At 36.5% G+C, this 25730-nt stretch overlaps 1 protein-coding gene across 1 annotated transcript in view; it reads left to right on the top strand.

Moving 5' to 3' along the window:
- cdan1 (codanin 1) overlaps positions 1–25730 on the top strand; it is a 133759-nt gene that overhangs the window by 89505 nt on the left and 18524 nt on the right. Inside the window, exons 15-21 of the mRNA XM_039741475.1 lie at positions 3789–3870; positions 5132–5221; positions 7011–7065; positions 19432–19565; positions 21994–22097; positions 22183–22335; positions 23827–23890. Of these exons, the coding sequence (XP_039597409.1) occupies positions 3789–3870; positions 5132–5221; positions 7011–7065; positions 19432–19565; positions 21994–22097; positions 22183–22335; positions 23827–23890 (682 nt within the window). The remainder of the gene's footprint in view (positions 1–3788; positions 3871–5131; positions 5222–7010; positions 7066–19431; positions 19566–21993; positions 22098–22182; positions 22336–23826; positions 23891–25730) is intronic.

Here is a 25730-nt window from a genome sequence, read left to right as displayed (position 1 = left end):
TGTCCTGCATTTTTAGAACTGTGACCTTAAATGCCTACTTTCTGTAAGCTGTTAAGTTCTTAATGACCATTCCACAGGTGCATGTTAATTAATTGATTATGGTTAATTGAACATGCATGGAAAACATTGTTTAAACCCTTTACAATGAAGATCTGTAAAGTTATTTGGATTTTTAAAACATTATTGTTGAAATACACAGTCCTGAAAAAGGGACGTTTCTTTTTTTGCTGATATACACACACACACATATACTATGGGGTGCCAAACAGGCAAATACATTGATTTTGTGAATATATAAAGTCGGCGTCAGAATATATAAAGTCAAAACTTGAATATATAAAGTCAGCGTCGGTATACATAAAAGTCAAAACTTGAATATATAAAGTCATCGCTGGAATATATAAAGTGAAAACTTGAATATACTGTATAATGTCAGAGTCAGAATATATAAAGTGAGCGCTGGAATATATAAAGTCAAAACTTGAATATATAAAGTCAGCGCTGGAATATATAAAGTCATTCCTGATTATATAAAGTCAACATCGGAGTATATAAACTCACTCCTGAATATATAAAGTGAAAGTCAAAATCTATTGATTGAAACGACTCTGAACTGAACTAAGTTAACAAAAACGTATTCAGAAAAATAAATTAAAAAAACACTGTTCAGTTAATGTTTTGAAAATGATGCATGTGCCCTGCACAGGATTGGTTCCTGCCTTTCGCCCAGTGTTGGCTGGGATTGGCTCCAGCAGACCCCTGTGACCCTATGGTCGGGTTCAACGGGTTGGGAAATGGATGGATAGTCCAGCATTGACTTTGTATATTCCGACGGTGACTTTATATATTCAAGATTTGACTTTATATATTGCAGCGCTTACTTTATATATTCCGACGCTGACTTTATATATTCAAGATTTGACTTTATATATTCGGGAATGACTTTATATATACAAGTTTTGACTTTATATAGTTAAATTTAGTCATCATTGCATAACTTTTTCTTTACCATAGAAATTTAAAGACTAAATTCAAATTCCATTCCTAACAAAGATATTTCTGGCGACTAAATAGAACCTACTTATATCCAAATTCGAGCTATTGAGCTGTCGCCTGCCTGCCTGAATAAGTCACCCTTGCTTCGCTCTTACTTTTTTACCGTTCATTTAATCATGGCTAGTGGTGGAAAAATTATAAAATGGAAGGAGGATTACACTGAGTATGGCTTTACCAAAACAATTATTGATGACGAATCGATTATTCATAAATCTTCAATTGGTGATCTGTTTTTCTGTGTTAACCTCATATTTTTTCATACTTCTTCTCAAACCAAGGGTGTGCGAGGGTAAAATGAATCGGGAAGCGCTGATCAATGTAATCCAGCCTTTGGAGTTTTTTTTTGTTTTTTCTGTCCACCCTGGCCATCGGACCTTACTCTTATTCTATGTTAATTAATGTTGACTTATGTTTATATTTTATTGTGTCTTCTATTTCTCTATTCATTTTGTAAAGCACTTTGAGCTACATTTTTTTGTATGAATATGTGCTATATAAATAAATGTTGATTGATTGATTGATTGATAATCGTTGTACCAGGAAATCATGCATTGACAGAAGTTCCCCTTTGTTTGTAATGCAAAGTGTAATTAAATGCATGATTTTTTAACACCTTATGGAGCACATGCATCGAAGTTTCTCAGCTGTGCTTGTGCTAAGAAAAGGAAGCATTTTAAAAATAACGTAACACGATTGTCAATGTAACCTTTTGTAAGTAGTGCCTGGAGGATTTAGAGTGTGGAGAAACTCTAGAGACAGCGTGTGTATTAACTTGGAATTTGGATTTTTCTGTGAGTATTTGGTGGCAGCGTCACAAAGTCGCTTCCGTAAGACTGTGTTAGCTGCGGAGCTTAGCTCAGAGCGAAATGAGGTGAATGGGAGGGGAGATGATGACGTGACTCCCTACCCTTTAACTGTCAATCCCCCACAAACACAGTCTCTCGGAATTTGCATAAGCACAGCCCTTCACGTGCAATTTTAACTTAGTTACAAAGTGATCAAAACTCTCGTTTATATCCTGCGTCCTCTCATTAAACTTGTATCCCGCATTACCCGTGGGCATGACAAATGCCAGCGGCAGCCTGTCTATGAACCTAATTTAAACTTTAGGTTTACACCATGCTTTGTTTCCGAAGTAGCAGCACTCATGAATATGGTTGTATATGTCACTCGCTCGCTTCTTATTGTTTCGCTGCCTTCTCAATTATATAATGCATGTTTTCTTCAGCTCTTTTTGGAGCTCTTCCTGGTTTTCTACAGTACTGCGCTGACAGTCAGTTCAATGCGGATTACATTAGGCGTGATGATGTCACACGAAACTCCCCCACGGCTTTCGAGCTCAACTCCATTACAGTAAATGGAGAAAAATAGCTTCCAGTTATGACCATTACGCATAGAATTTTGAAATGAAACCTGCCCAAGTTATGTAAGGAAGCTGTAAGGAATGAGCCTGCCAAATTTCAGCCTTCCACCCATACGGGAAGTTGGAGAATTAGTGATGAGTCAGTCAGTGAGGGCTTTGGCTGTCCGAATTTCTGTACTATGGCCATGGCATCCTGCTAGTTTTGTTGCATGTATCTTGGACTTCCTGGAAATGTGGACGGTAATATGATCATTTTGCCTACACGTACGTTGTTGTTTTTCAGCATTTGTTTGTAGTGCGTCTGACAGTCCCTTTGTATTGTTCCACGCGCAAATCTTGTTGATCTAATCTGAGATAGTTGAGACGTGCACCCTCTGTTTTAACATACGAATCTACGACGTACTGTTGGAGTAGTTTGCCGCTGGAGTGCAAAATACTAAATGTATTCCTCATTGCTAATCTGTACGTGTAAAATTGACATTGAGTAAGCCTTATTCGCTTGGTGGTTCTTTTATCGGGAAAATGTTGTAAATCTTTGTGGCAGCCAATGTCTCCGTATAGGAATAAAAGTGGGTAAACCATAGGATTGCAATTCATATTGAGCGTGTAAATCTGTTTACAGGAGTTGCCTCTGGGATAGATGCAAATGTCCCTTTTGGCAGGGGTTCGCCATCTTCTCCAACGAAAGTCGCTGCAACATCGGTGTGACATGTCGGGGCACTGTATCGTAGTAAATCCTGCCCAGGGTTTTCCTTGAAAACCATTCGTACAGATGCTGTTGGATTGGACTGAGCGATTTTATGCATGTGTTTGTATGATTTAGCGAAGAGGTTGATGGCTGTGAGCATAGAAACTAGCTGGAGAAGTAAATTTTCGCTGCATGAAGAGTTTGCTTTATCTTGTAAGCGTATACTTAAGTAGCTTGCGCCATGTCAAAAACATACAGCTGTCCATATCCTAGAGAGGTAGAAGTGTTAACACTTAGGGGAGAGAGTTGGTGATAAATTTGCCCATGTATTTTAAATCAGTATGGTCCGTGGCCAAGAGGTTATGTTATCTGTGCACCCATGGAAGCAAACGCTAATCGAGAAATGCCGTGTCGGCTGCGTGTGGGCAGGACTGGTTTTGAGGGGAAGCAGGACGAACCAGAAGAAAAATATATATAAGAGATACTGTAGTACATTGGTTGGCTTTTATCCCACTGCATTGGTTTACATACCCTGAACAAAAGTCGGGAGAAACAAATACCACAGCAACAACAGCTTAACAAAGTTGAAGTTTAAAAAAGGAAGGCGTCATAGGTTCATAGGTTTGGCTGGAATTTTTTTTGGTACATAATAAATAACTAATATATATTTACTTTAAATAGGAGCAATTTACTGGTAAGAGATGAAGAAACTTGTTTCTTGAACAAACTACTTCTTGTGGCTGCTTTAGGATGGCTTTTTCAGGTTTGTATGATTTGATTATCTTTGTATCGTATCCATTTATTTTTCTCATTGTACCCATTTATTGATATGAATGACACCCGTAGTGAATGTTAACTGTGGAGAATCATGCAGGATACATAATGCATTTTTGGAGTCTTCTTTAGAGAGGCCATGTGGTGTCCTTGATACCTTTGGTAGTCTCTGGATGTTAATTATGCATGGCAATTTTGTTATGGTAATTAAACAAATGTTTACACACCTTCTAATTAATTAATTAATAATCTAATTAATTTCTGTACCTATAAGCTATCATAAGATAGTAGTTTAACATGATGCTATAAACTATACATGTACATTCTGTGTTTTTTGCCTTTACTTTTCAAAGTATTATTGAATGTTATTTAGTAATATGTATATCAATATCAATTTTAAAAAGTATTTTTTACATTTTATTATAGACATTTAGTACTTACGGTGGATAAATGGTCTCTTGTGTTTTTCAAGTATAACTAATTCTCAGAAATGTTCACTATATAAAATTTACTTAATTATTTTAAAGGAAATTTCTCCTGTATTTTTTCTTGTTTATTTAAGGAGCATGATGGTAAGACTAAACAGGACAGACTAGGCTTTACTATCTCCAGATGTAGTCTACAGCTATTCCTTGGTTATATCTAGGTAATCCCTAAGTGTTCCAAAGACCTGCTGAGATGTATAATCTCTCCAACCTGAAATGACTCTTCTCACAGTGGTCCTTGCAAGGAATCCATAGGCATCACTATTAAATTCCAAAACTACCTTGCCTGGCTACTAGGTAACAGTAGTACCTTAACCCTGAGATCTTCATCCTGATCTCTCCAGAAGACAATTTTGCATTTTACCTTTGTCAAAATTAGCCCTTCATAGCTATAACATTCAATTGGGGTTGTAGATTTAATAGTAAGCTTATAGTTTTGTCAAGCAATTTATAGCTGAGAACCTCATTTTACTTGTGTAGCTATATAATTACACTTTCATCTAAATAACTTTACCTCTTAATCATCATTGAAGTTTGATTTATGTGTTGTATGTGTTATGGCTGTTTTGGAGCAATTGTAAAAGTTATATAGAAAATAATAAGAAAAAAACAGGCACATTGTTCAGTTTAATCATGATGGATATGAAATGCTTTAAAACCAGCCTAGTTGGTGAAGCACATCCATATCAGATGACTATGTACCTCTGTAAATTATTTAAAAAAAAAAAATAATAATGTCAGCTCTGATGATGTTTTTGGGTTTAGATTCCAGCCGTTCCAGAAGACCTATTCTTTGGCAGTGATTTCACAGACCTTGTTAACAGCAGGGACACTGCAGTTCAAATCCAAGGCTTGGTATGCACTGACTATGCTACTTTTGTTTAATTGTCTTAATATTTTATTTGCTGGAACAAATGTTTTTTTTTATTCTGTTTAAAAACTAATTTTTTAATCATCTGAGAATTGTCATAGCCTTCAATTTGACTTTCACTTGGTACTAATGTTGGATCAATAATACAATTTTCAACCCAGTAGTGGTACCAAAATGAAACTGAAGAATATATCAGATAATTTTGTATTTTTGCAAAATAAAATGCTGTATTAATATTTCTGTCTCATAACCCCAATCCTAAGCCCAACCATAAACCCAAAGTGTAACCCCCCCTCCCCCCAAAAGTTTTCATTAACTGAGCACTGACTCTAGTAACTGAATAGAGTTGCATTTCATTTATTTAAAATATTGTAGCAACCACAGCCAGGCAAGGAAGAGCAACACAGGTACATGTAATAGTAATTGAAATCACTGATGAGTTAGATGCAGCTCTGAGCACTCCTGACCGACCATCCCCACTACTATTGCCCAGCATCCAAACTCCACCCTAAGATTTAAGATGGCGAAAAAGCCTTATTCTTTTAGTCTCTTCCTGACTTAACTAACGTCCCTGTACAGTCTGTCACCTGCTTCAGCCTGAAGCACGCAAATCCTTCTGTCTTTTTGTCTACTCACTTGTGTGTGCAGCTCCTGCATGCCTTGCTGTTCCTTCTTATACTTATGCATTCTGGTCTGCTCCTTCTCTGCTGGTATTGTAGCCCCAGATTAGTATTAATACTGCCATCAGTAGCTTTACAGCTCCTTACAGTTCCTTCTGCCAATTGAATGCCAAGTCTTGCATTCCTTCCACTTTCCTCCTTCCTGCCTTCTCCATTCCACACAGTTTGTAAGTATGTAACTCCATTCACCCCTTGTAGAGAATCTGCACACTTGGTCCGTGCTCTGTCTGCCTTTTTAAAAATGCAAACTTTACTTTTCAATGAAAACACATAAAGGAATTTCAGTCACATTTTCATGTAATATGATTACTTGTTTTGTATAATGCTAGTATAGTACCATTTCAAAAATGTAGTATTTCAATACTTTTTTTGTACCGGTGTACCATCCAATAGTACTTGGTAGTGCTATTACATTTTTGGAATTCTGGCATCAGTTTGATTGCAAAGTGTTGCATTTTGTGATATCATGTATGCTTAATCGAGTTTAGGGGTGCTGGGAGCCAGAAACTGTTTTAGCAGCATCTGATGCAAGACCAGTCAATCACAGCATCTAATCATGTACACATTCAAACAGGGATAATTCATGTTCAAAAACCTTTACTAATTATAAATGCTGGTTTTACATTGCCTTTACCTGAGATTTGAGTTTGTTTTCCATAAAACTTTCTCAATGTTTTTAAATGAGCAAGATGTAGTTTATGCAAATTGAAAAAAATTCTTATAAAAATGTTTCAAGTACTTTTTCTCCTGAATTCTTATTTTAATATGTAAGTTTTAGATTCAAGTTGTTAATGTTTTATTCCAAAAACGATGTTGGTTAGCTATTGATTATTATATTTCTCATTTTTTTAACTTTAAATCTTGATTAACAACTTAACTGTGGAATTTGAACTGTAAAATCTGTAGTTCAAAACCAGGGTCAATTAGGAGCTCGGAGCAGTTTTAAAGGAATATGATGGAAGTTGTTCAAAAAAGCAGCCATCTAATATGATCACTTCTGTTATATCAAAAAGTATACTGCATATGGAAACAGATGATCAATCTGAGGAATCATTGTGTTACTTTTCTCATTTCTCACTTTTTTGGCTTGTAGGATTCTCTTCCTTTGGTGGATCAACAACTCCTTTATACCTGCTGCCCATTTCTTAGTGAGTATAACACATAAAGTTTAAACTGTTCTGAAAGTAATAACTGAACTACTAGTCATTTGTCATTTTTTGTAAATAGTGCTCTGCAGTTTGTCAAAGGAATTAACTGATAGGATTACGGAGGTAACATGTTTTTGTCTTGTGCATTTTTTCAGCAGTTCTGCTCAGATTATACTGTAGATAGTAACAATCAGATTTAACCAAAAACTAGGCAAACTTAAATACTTATATGTATTTAGTTTATTCCAACGCACGCTAAGGATATTCCGTCGAATCATCTGCTGTCTTTCGGCTGCTGGTGAGCTAGCTGCCTGTTCTGATTGTTGCATGTCGTTGTTTTAAGAGCTGGAAGCACATGATGGTTGTCTGCCAAAAGCAGTCCAACAACTGCTAGATTAGATGTCTGTGGACTTTTTTAAATGATAGCTCACTGCCTTGTCTTACATGACGTAAAACAAATATTGTCCTTTATTTCCGGCCCCGGCGTGGTTAAATCTCTTTCTTGCAGGACAGAACGCTGCTCACGTTGTGAAGGGGGGGCATGCTGCCCATTTATCATTTTAAAGCCTGTACAGCCGCTTTCCTTTTTGCTACTTCGTGTCTGTGCTGCTCGCGTTGTGATCACTTCTCCGTGATCATAAACATACACCTGACCGAATTGTGTTTTGTTTGAAATTAAACTTGTCATTTCTTTAACTATTGCAGGACCACAGATTCTCATAGCGTATGGTCCATTATTGTGTAAATCTACGTTTTGTGCATTGAATGATGCAAATGTGATAAGACTTTGTTTTCTGCTGTTTGCCTTTTATTTCTGACCTCGCTTTGTGCTGCTGTTTTTTCAATTACACCTGGTCCTGATGATTAATTTCCTTTTGTTTGCAGTAATGCGATCTTTTAGTTGTCAACGTTTCATTTATAACGTATTGTCCTTTATACGCTTTATATGCACTGAGACCCCTGTATCTGTGTGTGCTGTTGTGCGCCTTTACACTACTGATTTTTTTTTTGCTGGCCGTGCTGTGATATTGCTTGTAAGTAGTGCGTGTCTTGCAAGAATCTCATGTTTTATATCCCCGCAAGACGCTCCATGGCCATTCTCTTTCATCTTGCAGGTCTTTTATTTGTCTTCCGTGATCTTAACGTGAAGATCACGTATCGTCTCTTTTGTTTGCAGTAATGCGATCTTTTAGTTGTCAACGTTTCATTTATAACGTATTGTCCTTTATACGCTTTATATGCACTGAGACCCCTGTATCTGTGTGTGCTGTTGTGCGCCTTTACACTACTGATTTTTTTTTTTTTTTGCTGGCCGTGCTGTGATATTGCTTGTAAGTAGTGCGTGTCTTGCAAGAATCTCATGTTTTATATCCCCGCAAGACGCTCCATGGCCATTCTCTTTCATCTTGCAGGTCTTTTATTTGTCTTCCGTGATCTTAACGTGAAGATCACGTATCGTCTCCTAGTCATTCCCTCCCACAAGATTTTTTTTTTACAACCCCAAATCAGAAAAAGTTGGGACAATGTGGAAAATGTGAATAAAAAAAGAAAAAAGCAAGTTATAAATTCTCCTCAAATTTTATTTCATTGCAGACAGTATGAACACAAGATAATTCATGATTTTTTTGGTCAACATCATTTGATTTGTAAATAAACATCCATTCTTGCCATTCAGGCTTGCAACACATTCCAAAAAAAGTTGGGATGGGGGCAATTCAGGGGTAGTAATGAGGTGTAATAACTAAATAATGATGTGATTTGAAACTGGTGATGTTAACAGGTGATTGCAATCATGTTCCGGTACAAAAGCAGCATCGAGGAAAGGCCTACTCCTTTAGGAGCAAAGATGGGCAGAGGATCGCCAGTTTGCCACCAAGTGCAGGCAAAAATCTTTGAAATGATGAAGAAAAACGTTTCTCAAAGACAGATAAGAAGAGATTTGGGCATTTCTCCCTCTACAGTGCATAACATAGTGAAAAGAATCAGGGAATCTGGAGAAATTACCGTGCGCAAACTGAATGGCCATGATCTCCGAGCCCTCAGACGGCACTGCATTAAAAACCGTCATTCATCAATAAATGATATAACTGTGTGGGCTCAGGACTACTTCAGGAAGTCACTCTCAAGTACTACAGTACGTAGTTACATTAGGAAATGCCAGCTAAAACTGTACTGTGCCAAAAGGAAGCCCTACATAAATAGTGTCCAGAAGCGCCGTCGACTTCTCTGGGCTCGGAGGCATCTGGGATGGTCCTTTGTGCAGTGGAAACGTGTATTGTGGTCAGACGAATCGGTTTTTCACATCTTTTTTGGAAGAAATGGACGCCGTGTGCTGCGGACCAAAGAGGAAAATGACCATCCAGACTGTTACCTGATACAAGTCCAAAAGCCAGGGTCTGTCAAGGTATGGGGTTGTGTCAGTGCCTTCGGCAAAGGTAACTTGCACTTCTGCGATGGCACCATCAATGCTGAGAAGTATATCTCAGTTTTGGTGGAACAAATGCTGCCTTCAAGACGACGTTTTTTCCAGGGACGCCCATGCTTATTTCAGCAAGACAATGCCAAACCACATACTGCGCGCATAACAAAGGCATGGCTGCGTAAGAAGAGGGTGCGGATGCTTGCCAGCAGCCCTGATTTGTCTCCTATAGAGAATGTTTGGCGCATTTTGAAACGACAGTACCCTGTACTGTTGCGCACCTAAAAGGCATGGAAGAATGGGACAAACCAACACCTGCAACACTTAGTCACTTGATTTCTTCATTGCCTAAACGTCTTTTAAGTGTTATTAAAAGACAGGGGAACTGTACAAAGTGGTAAATGCTGTACTTTCCCAACTTTTTTTGAAATGTGTTGCAAGCCGAATGGCAAGAATGGATATTTATTTACAAATCAAATGATGTTGACAAAAAAAAAACCTGAATTATTTTGTGTTCATACTGTCTGCAATGAAATAAAAGTTAAGGGAAATTTGTAAATTACTGCTTTATTTTTTTATTCACATTTTCCACACTGTCCCAACTTTTTCTGATTTGGGGTTGTATAATAGAGAGATTATTTATCTAGATTCTTTATAAAAAAAATGATAGATGTGCCTGGTATTCAAGAGATGTGTCTGATTGGATTCAGGTCAGAAAGTAAACAATAAAGATTGTGTTGCATGGAGTGATTTTTCCTCAGTGGTGCACTTTAATTATTAGTTCTGGGATCCATCTTTCTGCTATACTTTATTAACCTGGATGTCTACATAGTTAGCAAACCACTGAAATTTGTAGATAAACTAGAACAAGGGAGAAATAGCTAACACTGTTGAAGACACAGCCAGAATGTAGCAGAACTTTGAGTAAAGACAACATCTGACAAATGACTAGTTTTTCAGTTGAGTTGTTTCACTTAATAAAGCACCTTGGTTTTTAGCTAAGTTTTAAGATGACACTGCCAGTTTATTAAGTACAGTATTTAAAGAAGGAAAAGCTCATAGGGGATCTCTAAACATTTTTTTAAATCTGAAACATTGGGATAGCAAAATTACCTCAATTTGTCTCTCTCTATATAAAAAAAAAATCCTGGAATGTAAAAGCCAGGCGACGAGACGTGATCTTCTCGGAAGTTCTCGAAAGACGTTTTAAAGACCTGCATGACAACAAAGACGGGCCATGGAGCATCTCGCGGGGACTGTAAATATGAGACTTGGTGCCAAGAGATTGTCCCAGGGCAGTCTCGCGGGGACGTGGAACATAAGAGTTTTGCAAGACACGTCCTTCTTATCAATTAAGAGCTCGGACAGCCCAACAAAACATTCAGTCATGTAAAGTCACGTGGAACACACAGAGACTGTGCTCTCAACAAAGAAAAAAGAGCAGTGCGGAGAAAAGAGATACATATGCAGAGAAAGGTACAGAATATGAAAGCAGTTACAGTCGAAAGTATTTTAGCGTCCCAGCCAAGGTCCATTCGAGGGAGGGCAGAGTACACCACGGCAGACTGATAGCTGGGTGCTGATTGATGTGGTAAAGGGGAGGCGAAACCCGTGGGAGGAAAGTTTGGAGAGGGTACAAGAAAGTTGTGTTTGGGATTACGCAGTCGGCGATTGTTAAAGTAGAACTTTTGTGACACTTTATTACGTCAGTTGCTACAGTATCAAAAAAAAAAGCACAGATCGCATTGGTGCAAACAAAAGGAAATTAGTTTAAGTCCGAGAATTTCAAAAATGGGGTTTAACTCACATGCATTTATTGGTTACTTTGCAAAAACAATTATTAACTGATGGTGGATCGTTTTGTCTGTGCTGAAATTCCAAGCAGAGAAACCTTTCCTACATTATGGTACAAAAGTCATTAAACACAAGTCTCACAGACCTCATTTAAAAGATTCAGAATATTGAGACACAAAAGATTCCAAATATTGTTTTTACAGAAGTTCTGAAATGAAAGTGAAACTAATGAAATAGCAACAATTCGAAGAAAAAAAAATCTTACAAGTGTGTATCCGGAAAACCAAACACGGGGTTTGGCGAGCGAAGCCCCCTAGTCTTTTTAAAATTGAAAATTTATGGATAAATTAGGGGACACGAAATGAAGAGTTATTTTTTAAACAGGGTGTTGCTGAAGTGAGGACTAGATTCCCTTCAGGAAATACCCTAAGTTTAAATTGCTATTAAATATGCAAAACAACATGACAAGCCAATGTTCTTTTGAAATGAGTACAATGTTTGTTTGCAATAACCATAACTTTTAAAGTGTAATCTTTGATATATATTTTTTTGGCAAAGGAACGTATGGAAGTTCTTGTAATTGGGTGACATGTTGAATACTGGATGGCAAAGTGTTTAGCATAGGTGATTCAGAGATCCATTGTCCTTGGTGTGGTGTTTGTAGGTTCCTTTGTATGTGTCACTTTTTTCTAAGTACTTTAGTTCCCATGTTTTGAGGATTACTGTGTTAAGTGGTTCAGTGGGAGTGCCCTTCAATAGATTGGTGTGCCATATGTTGTTGTTTCCTGTTGTTCCCAATGCTTTCATTATAGGCTACGGTTGCTCATGACCCCGAAATAGATTAAATGGTTTTGAAAATCTATTTTTATTATTTCAAATGTATTTTTCAGCTCAGAGCAGAGTACAATTATTATAAACATAGTATAAAAAATAAAGGAGCATTATGCCATATAAGTGGGGTGATGAAAAGTTTCTAAAGTATTTTTTAAAGATATGTACCCGTACACCCAGACACGCTTTATTTTAATCATAATAGTCTTGAAAACCAATAAGCAATATTGGTAGCTACAGTTAATATAAATACAATAAATATAATAAAGACAAGATGTAAGAATCTGCCAAAATTGGCACCCAGCCCTGTTAAAGTAAGGAACTGGAATATGAAGCTAATGAAGCCTGAGCAAGTCAACCGGAGAGGAGCAACCTACATGGCACACTCTGAAAACTGCCATTTTGAAGAAGGAGTTATCAAATTTGCATTGAGAAGCTAAGACTGTCTTTATAGTAACTGTACATAGACAAGACAGAACAGAACAGTAGAAAAAATATGTAAAGCAGGTCTGTGGGGTGGCTAAAATAGCAGACAGAACGATGAATGGTAGACGAGTAAAAGACATATATCTGGAATTGTTTCCAGAATAGAGTAGGACTGGCATTAGGCATCTGCTTGTGAGGGCTGAAGTTTAAGCTAATGGATTTTAAAGTCGGAATGGATATTCTTAAAAACATTTCCAGTAGGTGAGGGGTGCAGAAAGAAGGTTGTGCCATCATAATGGATGAAGTTCATAACTACCACAGGTTGCAAAGATGAGAGTTAAAAACTATAAAAATGATTATTGATTGGATGGAAAGGAGATGGAAATGATTGTGAGACTTTAAAAGCTTTAACAGATTTAAGTTGCAAACAGAAGAAAAAAACAAGAAAATCTTTTGCTAAGATTTTATTGATTGATGAAAAGCGCCCACGCTTTTATTTTACAAGTGATGTATGAGAGACTTAGTTTTTACTTTTTAGTACACTTTTTAACTTAATATAAGCATGGTTTTTAAAAAAGTATTATATATATATATATATATATATATATATATTTTTCAACTTTTTAGTCTTGGGTTTGTTTTAGTATAATTTTGTAATCAATATTTTAACACTTCCTTTAATATTTCTAGCCATTACTAGCGCCATCTATTGGTGAAATCTTTAACTATTCGTCATATGAAAATTTAATTTCTTAATTAACATGGATTAATTGATCAATTAGTAAAACTGATTATTTATTCATGTATTGTCATTGGAAGTGAGTAAGTGTGCAAAATTTCAAGTCATTTGGACAATAGGAAGTGGGTTAAATATCGATTACAAGATTTGTACCAGACAACAAACAGGTGAAGTTAAAAGAAGCGTGGGGACTAGATTGTTCTCAGTTCCACTCCATATTCCCACTGCATTTAAATTAAGTGTCTCAGGTTGGACGCTCTAGATTTTACTGTTGTGGGCCATGAAATGTAGTACTCCAAGGAGGTAGGATGCTGGATTACACAGTAAACCAAGATGGGTATTGACAAGGAGAGACAGCCAACTCAACTCTATATTGAGCATAAAGCGAATGGCCAAAATATGGAACCCCAGACTCTGTGAAGTGCTTAACAGATGGTCTTTTTATATTCCATGAAAACACAAAAAGCAAAAATCCAACATTTGACCAGGGAAAGGTGGGAGCACAGCACTAATGAAACTGAGAAAATGTATTCATTTTTCATATAGTGAACACTTTTATAACTTTTACAGATTTGTCTATGCTACTCAAATAAAGCATTGTGTTTTGCTTGCACAGCTACTGTTTTGTAGTTGGCTAATTATTGGCATATCACATACTGTGGAATTAGCACTATGTAAGGGGGAAAGATGTGTAGTTTTATGAGTAAAACATGATGAAACTGCATGCACAAGCAACTGATGAATACCTTAAAGTTTATTGCTAGTATAAATTTATATCTTAATAAAGTGGTATCATTGATATTGTGTAGCAAGGAATTGGAGGAAATTTACATGTTTATGAGACTTTCAGCATAGGGTTTATAGAAAATAATATGACCATTATGGCCTACTGATTAATCTGACCATTTTCATATACTAATTGTTTTCTCTGACATTTTCTGTTCAGTATTTGAAAAATAAAAATGACTAATAATCCATATTTTGAAAAAATAAAACACTTTTAACAAAATTGCCACAATAATTAGTGAGAGCAAAAATGAATATATTTTCATTTACACTGACTCTTTAATACTTATTTTATAATAAAACACTTTTATCAGAATATCACGTTTTCATATTTGACACTTGCTGAGACATTAGCTGGTTAATAACACTTAGTGAAGACTCAAGTACAAATGACACATTTATCATATTTTAGTTGTTACGATAATGAAGATTTCTTAGGTTCAAAAACAAAATGAAGGACACAAATTTAGTGGCTCATGGTTCATTTTTAGAATGTTTTTCAAGTCCACTAACTGTGCCATCTCTGCAGTTATGTGCTATTGTTAGCTTATTACATGTTGTATCATTGGTCCGATTTGCTTCCTGCTTCTTATATGAGTTAACAACGCAAATATTTGGGCAATACGGCAGTTTTGGAAGATTAACTGAATACAGTTGCTTTTGGAATCAACCTATACATAGGTACAGGTACAAATTATGCCACCCATTAATAGTGTTGATTTTTACTTCCTCTCTTTTCATGCAGCCAGAACAGGCCCCTGCTCTCTCATCCTGGTACACATTGATTAGGCCACTGTGGATCTCCAAAGGAGCATTGTTTGACCACGTAAAAAATCAACACCGTAGTACAACTCTTTAAGTTTCAGCTGAAAACACTTTTGCCATACCTCTCAAATATACAAAACTATTAACTGAAATGTTCAGGGTGGCTTAAAATCTAAATTCTAACTGTTCAAAGCCAACTGTTTTCTATGATGTAGGCATCAACTGTTTAGTTAAGAGACATCTAAAAACAGATCTATCTTATGTGGAAGTATACCTCAAGACAGACTAAGTGTTACTGAGGGAACTGAGAAGGGAAAGAAGATGGTAACACATACGTAATGGACAATCAAAGGCAATTACTACACTTAATTAAAAAGCACTACAAGAACAATATAAAACAACCTCAACAACAACCATAACAGGAATGTGCTGTGCTAAAATAATGAGATCTTAGCATTGATTTAGGGGATTAGGGGATAGTACTTGGCAGATTGTTCCATAGGTTGCATGGGTGCTCTTTATCCTATGAATGTTTAAGGAGGGCTGTGTCTTGCAAAAATGTACGCCCTGAGTTAGGTGTACCAATGGGCAGATTTACTTTGTAATTTTATATATGAGCTGAACAACATAAATGTTTGTGCAATATGGCAGTTTTGAAAGATTAACTTAATATACAGTATGTTATATATAGGCTCTAATTAGTTCTATGAGGCAAGGAATGAGTTTGAGAGTTGGGGTTTGGTTGGAAAGCAATTATGGCTTTATATGTGTGAAGGAAGATTTTAAAATTAGCTCTTAAAATAATTAGAGGCCACTTAAGAAATTTTAGGACGTTGAGTCATACAGTTGTTATAACCATGCTTTTTTGATGCAGTGTGTTGTGTTAACTGTAGAGGGGTAAGTGCACAATTTCTGGTATTTATAATTAATATAAAATGAATTATACACAATGATAAGTAAAAGTCTAGCTCTTGTTATTAAGCATAATGAAAAGATGGCTTTAATGCTAAACTTGCTTTTGCATGCAGTGACCTGGCTATGGCCTAATGAAGGTCAAGGACAGTGTGTAATATCAGAAAACAAGTAGGCCATTGTTGTAGAAATGCAGCAGCTTAGGATTTCAACCTTGAGAGTAACATCCATTTGACCGGCCTGGTATATATATATATATATATATATATATATATATATATATATAAAATTCACTAAGGCAAGACACCCATGGAAAGCACGCCGGAAGGGTTTTAAAGAGAAGAGTATTTTGCATAGATGATAAGAGATGTAACATAAACTAATGCACTTCCTAATTTGGGCACTTGCACCATGGTCAATTCTATTTGTTACATAAAGATTTGGCTGCCCTTCCATCTGGGATCTTGCCGCCTTGCTTTTCTCCATTATAAAATCAAGCTGCCTGAGCTTAAACTTTGCAAATCACAAATGAATAAACTAGCTGTTTAAGATCCAAAAGCTTAAAAACCAGCCATAATTTTCCAGCATTTTAAAGGTAGAGAATGCAAATGTTGGAAAACACAAAAATATGAATACTGAGGGTTACGTCTGGGTCAAAGATACTGTCTCAGCAGTTCAGTTTAGCCAACTTAATATTCAGATATATTCAGTCAATAGTGTTGCCTATTTCTTTACTATTCTTAAAGTTAACTTTTTAAATTAAAAACTAATTACTATTCATCCACTGATTTAAATAAGTAAATGGGTTTGTTAATTATGTAATTGGAATGTATAATTTACTTAAACTGATAAATTCAGTATACAAATGAAAAGTAATATTGTGTTGATGGTGTTGACATTTCATATCCTTATGCCAGCCTGCAAAGAATAAAGATAATTGATCTCAACACCCAGTGCTGAGTGACGCCATGTGAACTGTGGATAAGAATGAGGGTGATCCATCTCTAGACTTTATTCACATATTGAAAATCATGTGGAAATATTATGTGGCGTGTGAATGGAGGTGCAGGTTCAGTGGTGGTAACAAGAGTGAGATGTGCATGTAAGTCGTCCCATTCTGACTTTTAAGAAGGAATCGTTTACCTTAGCTGTATGACGGGTTTGCAAGTTGAACGGTAATAAGATGAGACTGATGAAAGTTGAATATAAGATGAAGCTTAAAATATAATCCTATTTCCAAAAAAGTTGAATTGTGTGTAAAATGTAAATAAAAACAGAATGTAGTGATTTTCCTGGTGGAATATCTCACAACAAATTTGGTTGCTTGGCAACAGGTCAATAATATGATTGGATATAAAAAAGCATCCCAGAAAGGCAGAGTGTCTCAGAAGTGAAGATGTACAGGAGTACACCACTCTGTGAAAGACTGTGCGAACAAATAGTGCAATGATTTAAAAATAATGTTCCTTAATATAAAATTGTAAAGAATTTGGGTATTTCATTATTCTGTGGTACATAATATAATTAAAACATTCAGGGAAGCCAGAGAAATCTTTGTACATGAGGCACAAGGCTGAAAAACAAAATTTGATGGCCATGATCTTCGGGTCCTCAGGTGTCACTTCAGTAAGTCCAGACACGATTCTGCAATGGTAATCACTGCATGGGCTCAGAAACAGCTCCAAAAACATTGTTTATGAACACAGATTGTTGCTGCATCCACCAATGCAAGTTAAAACCATACCATGCAAAGAAAATAACATATATAAATGTGATCTAGAAACACTGCCACCTTTTCTGGCTCCAAACTCTAAAATAAAGTAAGACAAAATTGGAAAACTGTCATATGGTTTAACAAATCAAAATTTGAAATTATTTTTAGAAACCATGAATACTGTGTCCTATCATTGCACTGTTTAAAAGCCTGAAAATGTAATGGTATGGGGTGCATTTCTACAAAAGAAATGGGTAGTTTGTGCATCTGGGAAGGCACCATTAATGCTGAACAAAACATAGAGGTTTTGGAGCAATACATGCTGCCACCCAGACAGCATCTTTTCATTTTTTTATTCAAGCAAGGCAAAGCCAATCCGCATTCTACACGTAGTACAACAGCATGGTTCGGTAGTGAGAGACTCCAGGTGACCTGCCTGCCATCCAGACCTGTCACCCATTAAAAACATTTGCCACATTGTGAAATGAAAATATGACAAAGAAGACCCCAAACATTTGAGTAGTTGAAATCAGAGAAGAGGCAAGAAAGGGACAGCATTTCTCTTTCAAAACTTCAGCAATTGGCCCACTCAGTTCCCAAACAGTGTTGTTAAAAGAAGAGGTGATGCAACACAGTGGTAAATATGATCCTGTCCCAGCTTTTTTAAAACATGTGGCTGGCATCAAATTTAAAATGGGGTTATTAAAAAAAAAAAAGAAAGAAATCACACAAAATTTGATATGTTGTCTTTATACAATTTTTGTTTAAACATAGGGTTTACATGATTTGCAAATCATCTCATTCTATTTTTACTTGCATTTTACAACGTGTTGCAATTTTTTTTTTTTTGAAACAGGGTTGTAACTGAGGTGATATTAATCAGGTGTCAAATTTTAAGGCAGGGGAGGAATAAAAACTACAAATTTGAAAGAAAGTATTAGCATGAAGAAAGCATATGGCCATACGCACTACTGTCATTTTTGTGTATGTAGGAAATGAATAGAAATGACCTGGCTTAGAGTTGCACTGTAGTCTAGGTGGACGACGTGAGACTGAGAAGATGGTCAACTAAGACATGTGGAAATGGTAGCTTTTGGTGTGAAAAGAATACATTTTGCATGTAAGGATACCTAAGACCATCAAGAGCTGGCTATTCTGAAGCTATTCGTTCATCTCAGTATAATAACTTGAGTAGAGACGATTGACACCATCCAAATAGAACAGAAAATACAATATCAAATAATACCAGCATGTATTGTGTTTTGAAATGCATGCCATTTCTGTTCCTGCCTGTTGTGTTTCTATTTACAGCATACCGTTAAGGAAGATATTAAATTACTGGTAACATTGTGCTTTTCTGCTTATTGGAAAGCAGTTAGTTTGTACTGAATAGCTTTAAACTTGTATCAAACTTCTTTTTCCCTGAAAATGTTTAAGGGTAACACCTCTTATTCGCTACACATGAATGCAGACTGTAACAATAATTGAATTTGTACAAACTATTATTAAGCTTATTCCTATGATGAATCCTGGTGTGTAAATCCTGTCCTTATTACTAGAGTACAGACTTTACTGTTAGTATAATTTATAATGTACGTTAATTTTTCAGACATCTTTGTACCTATTATTCATCTGTCTCATTTGATGGATATTTTATATATTTTAATTTATAAGAAGTAAATCATTGGCTTATATATGTATGTATACATGTATAAAGTAAACGTACTGTACATGACATCTGTGTAAAAAAAAGTAGCCTTTTGAGTTTATTTTTCTAGTCATATACACTTTTGTACATCCACAAATGAAAAATAGTTTATAGTCATTGGACAGTGGGATGGATATGGAACCAAATTGAAATTAGTAGGAATCATTTCCAATAGGTAACCTTTGATCTTGTCGTCTAAGGTTTGTTTCTAAAATCATTTTACTTATTTACTTCCTTCCTTTCTGTTTTGGTTTTGCTTAATTTTATATTAGGTGAATTCCGTAAACTGCTTGCTGCATTTGTAGCTGGCAGTTCATCAAAGAATGGAGGGCTAATTCGCAAAATAACACCTACAGCTGCTGAACCCTTTGTGCCATGTATCTCTCTGTCTCAGCAAAAACTGCAGGTAGGACCAACTTCTATAAACAGAACCTAGTCCTCATTCAACATGCATCTCCTATGTAGACAAAATGTGACATTCATATGTAATTCTTTTGCTCTTTGTTTCAAATTTACATGTTAATCAGTCTTTTGGAGCAGAGAATGCAGTTTTGATATGTGCATTTACAGTTTAGTTCAGTTGTCAGTGTGTATGTAATTACCAGTATTGCCTTTTATAAGCTCACTATTGTGCATTCTGTTTTAGTGTCATACCTTCCTTGCAGCAGTGTTAAACTGTCACTTTCACCAAAGTTGTTAGTGATATAATTTCATTGTTAAACATTTTTAAATCTGTAAATTCAACATTTTTTACGCCATGAGCAGAGTATTTCATCAGTATGGTTAATAAGTCTCTGGTTTAAATTGCATAAATGTGTTGGTGCAAAAGAACATACTTGAAAACTTAAATGAATTTACAAATCTTTTAGAATTACTTGGATCTCTGCATTAAATACTCCTATAAATGTGGTCTAATCTTCAGCTAATTCACAGTGAACAACAAACATGAGGTGCTTAAACTAATGACACACAATTATAATTACAGTATATAACTTAAACATTCTCAGTGTGGGTTGGGAAAAAGTTTGTGAGTCTTGAGACTAATTTTCCAAAATTAATGGGGCAGGTGTTCCAATGAAAAATTAGATTGGTGAAGAGTTGTGAGGTAATGTGCCCTATAAAAAAAGAAACATAACGTTTGACTACTGAAAAAGTCTGCTCTTATCAAAAAAAAAAAAATCTTTGCATGAATAATGCCCAAGTCAAATAAAACAGGTCTTTAGCAAAAAAATTAATTACATTTATGCAGCACTTTTCTAACCTTCATTATTTAGATAGTGGGGGGCCACTTCAACCACCAACAATGTGTAGAATAAACCCAAATAATGTGATGGTAGCCATTATTGCTAGTGTGCTCACCACCCATTATATCTTTCAACACTTAGTACCTAGAAAGCCACTAAAGAACAGACAATGATTAGAGGACTGGGGTGGATGAGGCAATGATGGGCAGTTTAGCCAGGATATCAGGGGACACACTTGTCTTTTCAAAAGATGTCCAGGGATTTTTAATGACCACAGTGCATCAGAATGTTGGTTTTACATCTATTGCAAAGGCCAGCACGATTCACTGTACTGGGTCTTTGGGAATCTACACACAGAACACAGGATAAGCATCCTCAGCTGGTATCACAAATACCTCTTCCAGCAGGAACCCCTAGCTTTCCTGATTGGTCTCCCATTCAAATACTTTCCAAGTCCTAATTTTACCCAAGTCCACTCTTAGCTTCAGGTGTCTTTCCTTTTCTGAAGTGCAAATGGCATGGCGGCTGTAGAGATACTGTACATACAGTCGTATGAAAAGGTTTGGGAACCCCTCTCAGCCTGCATAATAATTTTCTCTACTTTCAACAAAAACGATAACAGTGGTATGTCTTTTGTTTCCTAGGAACATGTGAGTACTGGGGTGTTTTCCGAACAAAGATTTTTAGTTAAGCAGTATTAAGTTGTATGAAATTAAATCAAATGTGAAAAACTGGCTGTGCAAAAATTTGGGTCCCCTTGTAATTTTGCTGATTTGAATGCCTGTAACTGCTCAATACTGATTATGTGCAATAGTATTTAAGGTGGTCAATTGCAAGTTGTGCTTCCCTTTCACTCTCCTTTGCTTTGATGCCTCAGGGCCTGGACATCCAGCTATGATAAACAGATCAATGAATTCAACATTGTGTAAAGAAAGTAGAGTGTCACTTGAAGCTTAATACACATTGGGTAATTCAGGAAGACAATGACACAAAGTAAATCAACAACAGGATGGCTTAAACTGAAGTAAATTATATTCTAGAATGGCAACGTCAGGGTCTAGTCTTCAGCAAAATTGGGATGGAACTGTTCATGCCAGAAATATCATAAATATCCATGGAGTAAAGCAGTTTAGTAAGGTAAAGTCTAAAATTCCTCATAAGTGTTATGCAAGTCTGTTGAGCAGCTGTATATGTTTGGTGGAGTTTATTGCTGCTACATCCTCTTCTAAATGAAGTTGTATCCGTTGCTAATACAAAGGTGCTTAGTCTTTCCTGATCATGTATTGATATTCTGTTCTTCCTATTGCTTATGCAGTAGTAATAAGAAATTTTAAGTAACTTACTCAAGATTTCTCATACTAATTGTGGGAGACCTGCTAGAAGACATTACTTAGATTGGCACATCAAACTGATACAGTATAATCTTTTAACAACAAATTTTCAAGATGTGTGCCTGCTTGTTTTTCATTAATGTACTTCCACTTCACTAAACCATTGAAACACAATGTTTACTGCTTTCATAATAATTAAAACTGTTGGTGTTTTTATATTTACTTTTCTTTAATTATCATTTATTTTTCTGCATTTCAGATTGACTTGGAACAAGCTTTCTTTCACAATCAGCCACCATCCTTGCGTCGGACAGTGGAATTTGTGGCAGAAAGAGTTGGTTCAAACTGTGTTAAGCATATCAAGTAAGCAGTCAGTTGATTAAAAATGTAGTTATTGTATCTGTCCATGTAGTAAACTAATTTGTACATGTTTGCCTGTCTTTTGTAGAGCAACACTAGTGGCAGATACTGTTCAGTCTGGTGAAGTCATAATGAAAGAGAAGCTAAAAGATGATGGGGAGCACTTAAAGAACAAGCTTTTGGATGCAGTTTGTGCCCAGCTTTGTGATGGAGGAAAACAAGCACTGGCATTTGGCAAGGAGTATGGGCATTCTTATATTTCAATGTTATCTATAGTTAGAAGAATGTTGCACCTTGACACAGTGTAGTCCTTTATTTGAAGATTGTATAATTGAGATGTCCTTTCAGTTTTGCTAATTTTATATATATATATATATATATATATATATGATATTTATATATATGATATTTATATATATATATATATATATATATATATATATGATATTTATAGAGGGCGGCACGGTGGCGCAGTGGTAGCGCTGCTGCCTCGCAGTTAGGAGACCCGGGTTCGCTTCCCGGGTCCTCCCGCATGGAGTTTGCATGTTCTCCCCGTGTCTGCGTGGGTTTTCTCCAGGCGCTCCGGTTTCCTCCCACAATCCAAAGACATGCAGATTAGGTGGATTGGCGATTCTAAATTGGCCCTAGTGTGTGCTTGGTGTGTGGGTGTGTTTGTGTGTGTCCTGCGGTGGGTTGGCACCCTGCCCAGGATTGGTTCCTGCCTTGTGCCCTGTGTTGGCTGGGTTTGGCTCCAGCAGAACCCCGTGACCCAGTATTTGGATTCAGCGGGTTAGAAAATGGATGGATGGATGGATATTTATAGAATGCCTGACATTGACATAATTTAACAGCACACTAAACTAACATTTAAGTAAATGGGTACCACAGGATAATTAGCTAAGGCCCAATAGTTGCTGTTGAGACTTATTTGTCTCATGTTAATATACCTCAGTTAATTGTATTTGCTTATGTAATTTACTTGTTACACCTGTCATCTTCACATGCAATTTATAAAGAGAATGTTTTCAATCTGTCTTTACAATTTAGAAAGCACTTGGTAGCTTCAAATCACTATGGCACATGTCTATTATGTATGTGTTTGTTTAAATATTTATTTATTTTTTTTTTTTTTAGGTAGAAATCGATAGATAGAACTTTATTTGTCCCCAGAGGGAAATTCTGGCTTTTCACAGACGGTCTGAAAAACTTATACACACACACACACACCAGAAATGTATTGCAGCTGGTACAAATATTGTTAGCAAGATTTATTTTTTTTCTCAGTTGAAATTACCTAGCACAACTTCGTTTTAATTAAACAATTATTTTAATGCATCATCAGGCAGTCACAAGTAGGACAGATTTATCAGTTAGGTTTACTATAGCCACAATTTTCTGAATTCAAGACTGACTGATTTTTGCCTTTTTCCCCCCAATGCTGATGGGATAGGCTCCTGAATTACACTGACCAGGTCTAAGAATATTTGTGTGGGGGTATATGTAGTTATCATTTGCATCATAGTTGTGCCATTTACCTTGTCTACAATAATATGATGCAAATATTTTCTGAACTCTTAGCCTTCATTTTACTGTTATTATAAATATATATTTTATTGCATTTTTGGTCCAAGTCTTTACCTTCTGAAATTTATAAATAGATAACATATTCATCTTGGCATACTAGAATTAAAAAAGAAAAAAAAAAAAAAAGCTGATGTTTCCTTCCTGTCAGGTTTTGCATTCTAAGAGCTCCTGAAGCGGTGAAAGTGCTGCTGCCTGAAGAGACTTCAGCAGCGGTAAGCCATTTTTTTTACTTTTTAACTTTAATAATATAAACTGATATCTGAGCATAAATGTGGGGAACACCAGCCATGTTTAGCAGTCAACATAGATTTACAAGAATAATTTTATGTCATGAAATTTAGAATGGTTTCAAGGGAAAATGTGGCATTCACTGGTATGCTGCTTTTATTATTATGTGGTTAATGTATTGTCATGATTTTTGTTAATCAAATTATGACCATTCTGTTTCACTTTTTTATCATAATTTATATGTTCATGTTTGTAAGTGATTTAATGTGCAACTGCAAAAGCAAGTGTTCTGAGCCTGTATTAAAAATAATTCATTACATTTATGTAGCGCTTTTCAACATACTCGAAGTGCTTTAAACAGTTAGTGGGGAAGCACTTCAACCACCACTAATATGCAGCATCCACCTGGATGATGCGATGGCAGCCATTTTGTACCAGTGCGCTCATCACACATTAGGTGTTAGATGGTGAAGGGGTGAGAGACAGCCAGTCAGACACAGGGGATTAAGAGGCCATATTGACTACACTGTGGTGAACAATTTAGCCAGGACATCGGGATACACACTACTCTTAACGAAGGATGCCCAGGGATCTTTAACAACCACAGAGAGTCATGACATCTCATTTGAAGGACAGCACCATTTTTAAAGCACAGTGTTCCCATCACTGCACTTGAGCATTGGGATCTATGTTCAAACCACAGGGAAAGCACTCTCTGCTGGCCTCAGCAACGCCTATTCTAGCAGCAGCCCAAGCTTTTTCCTGGTTGGTCTCCTATCCAAGTATTGGCCAGGCCCAAACATCCTTAACTTCAGGTAGATGACCTGTTCCGAAGTGTATTAGATTCATTCATTACACACAGACTGATGTATTTCAAATGTTTATTTCTTTTAATTTTGATGATAATAACTGACAACTAATGAAAGTCCCAAATTCAGTATCTCGGAAAATTAGAATATCAATTAAGACCAATACAAAAAAAGGATTTTTAGAAATGTTGGCCAACTGAAAGGTATGAACATGAAAAGTATGAGCATGTACAGCACTCAATATTTAGTTGGGGCTCCTTTGGCCTGGATTACTGCAGCAATGCGGCGTGGCATGGAGTCGATCAGTCTGTGGCACTGTTCAGGTGTTATGAGAGCCCATGTTGCTCTGATAGTGGCCTTCAGCTTTTCTGAATTGTTGGGTCTGGCGTATTGCATCTTCCTCTTCACAATACCAATACAATAAGGTCAGGCGAGTTTGCTGGCCAATCAAGAACAGGGATACCATGGTCCTTAAACCAGGTAATGGTAGTTTTGGCACTGTGTGCAGGTGCCAGGTCCTGTTGGAAAATGAAATCTGCATCTCCATAAAGTTCGTCAGCAGCAGGAAGCATGATAAGCTCTAAAACGTCCTGGTAGACTGCTGCGTTGACCTTGGACCTCAGAAAACACAATGGACCAACACCAGCAGATGACATGGCACCCCAAACCATCACTGATTGCGGAAACTTTACACTGGACCTCAAGCAACGTGGATTCTGTGCCTCTCCTCTTTTCCTCCAGACTCTGGGACCTTGATTTCCAAAGGAAATGCAAAATTTACTTTCATCAGAGAACATAACTTTGGACCACTCAGCAGCAGTCCAGTCGAGACACTTCTGACGCTGTCTCTTGTTCAAGAGTGGCTTCACACGAGGAATGTGACAGCTAAAACCCATGTCTTGCATACATCTGTGCGTGGTGGTTCTTGAAGCAATGACTCCAGCTGCAGTCCACTCTTTGTGAATCTCCCCCACAGTTTTGAATGTGTTTTGTTTCACAATCCTCTCCAGGGTGC

The sequence above is a fragment of the Polypterus senegalus genome, chromosome 18 (assembly GCF_016835505.1).
Source record: "Polypterus senegalus isolate Bchr_013 chromosome 18, ASM1683550v1, whole genome shotgun sequence".
NCBI classification, from domain to species: Eukaryota; Metazoa; Chordata; class Cladistia; order Polypteriformes; family Polypteridae; genus Polypterus; species Polypterus senegalus.
The sequence above is the reverse complement of the archived record's forward strand: the minus strand, read 5'-3'. Positions and strand labels throughout refer to the sequence as shown.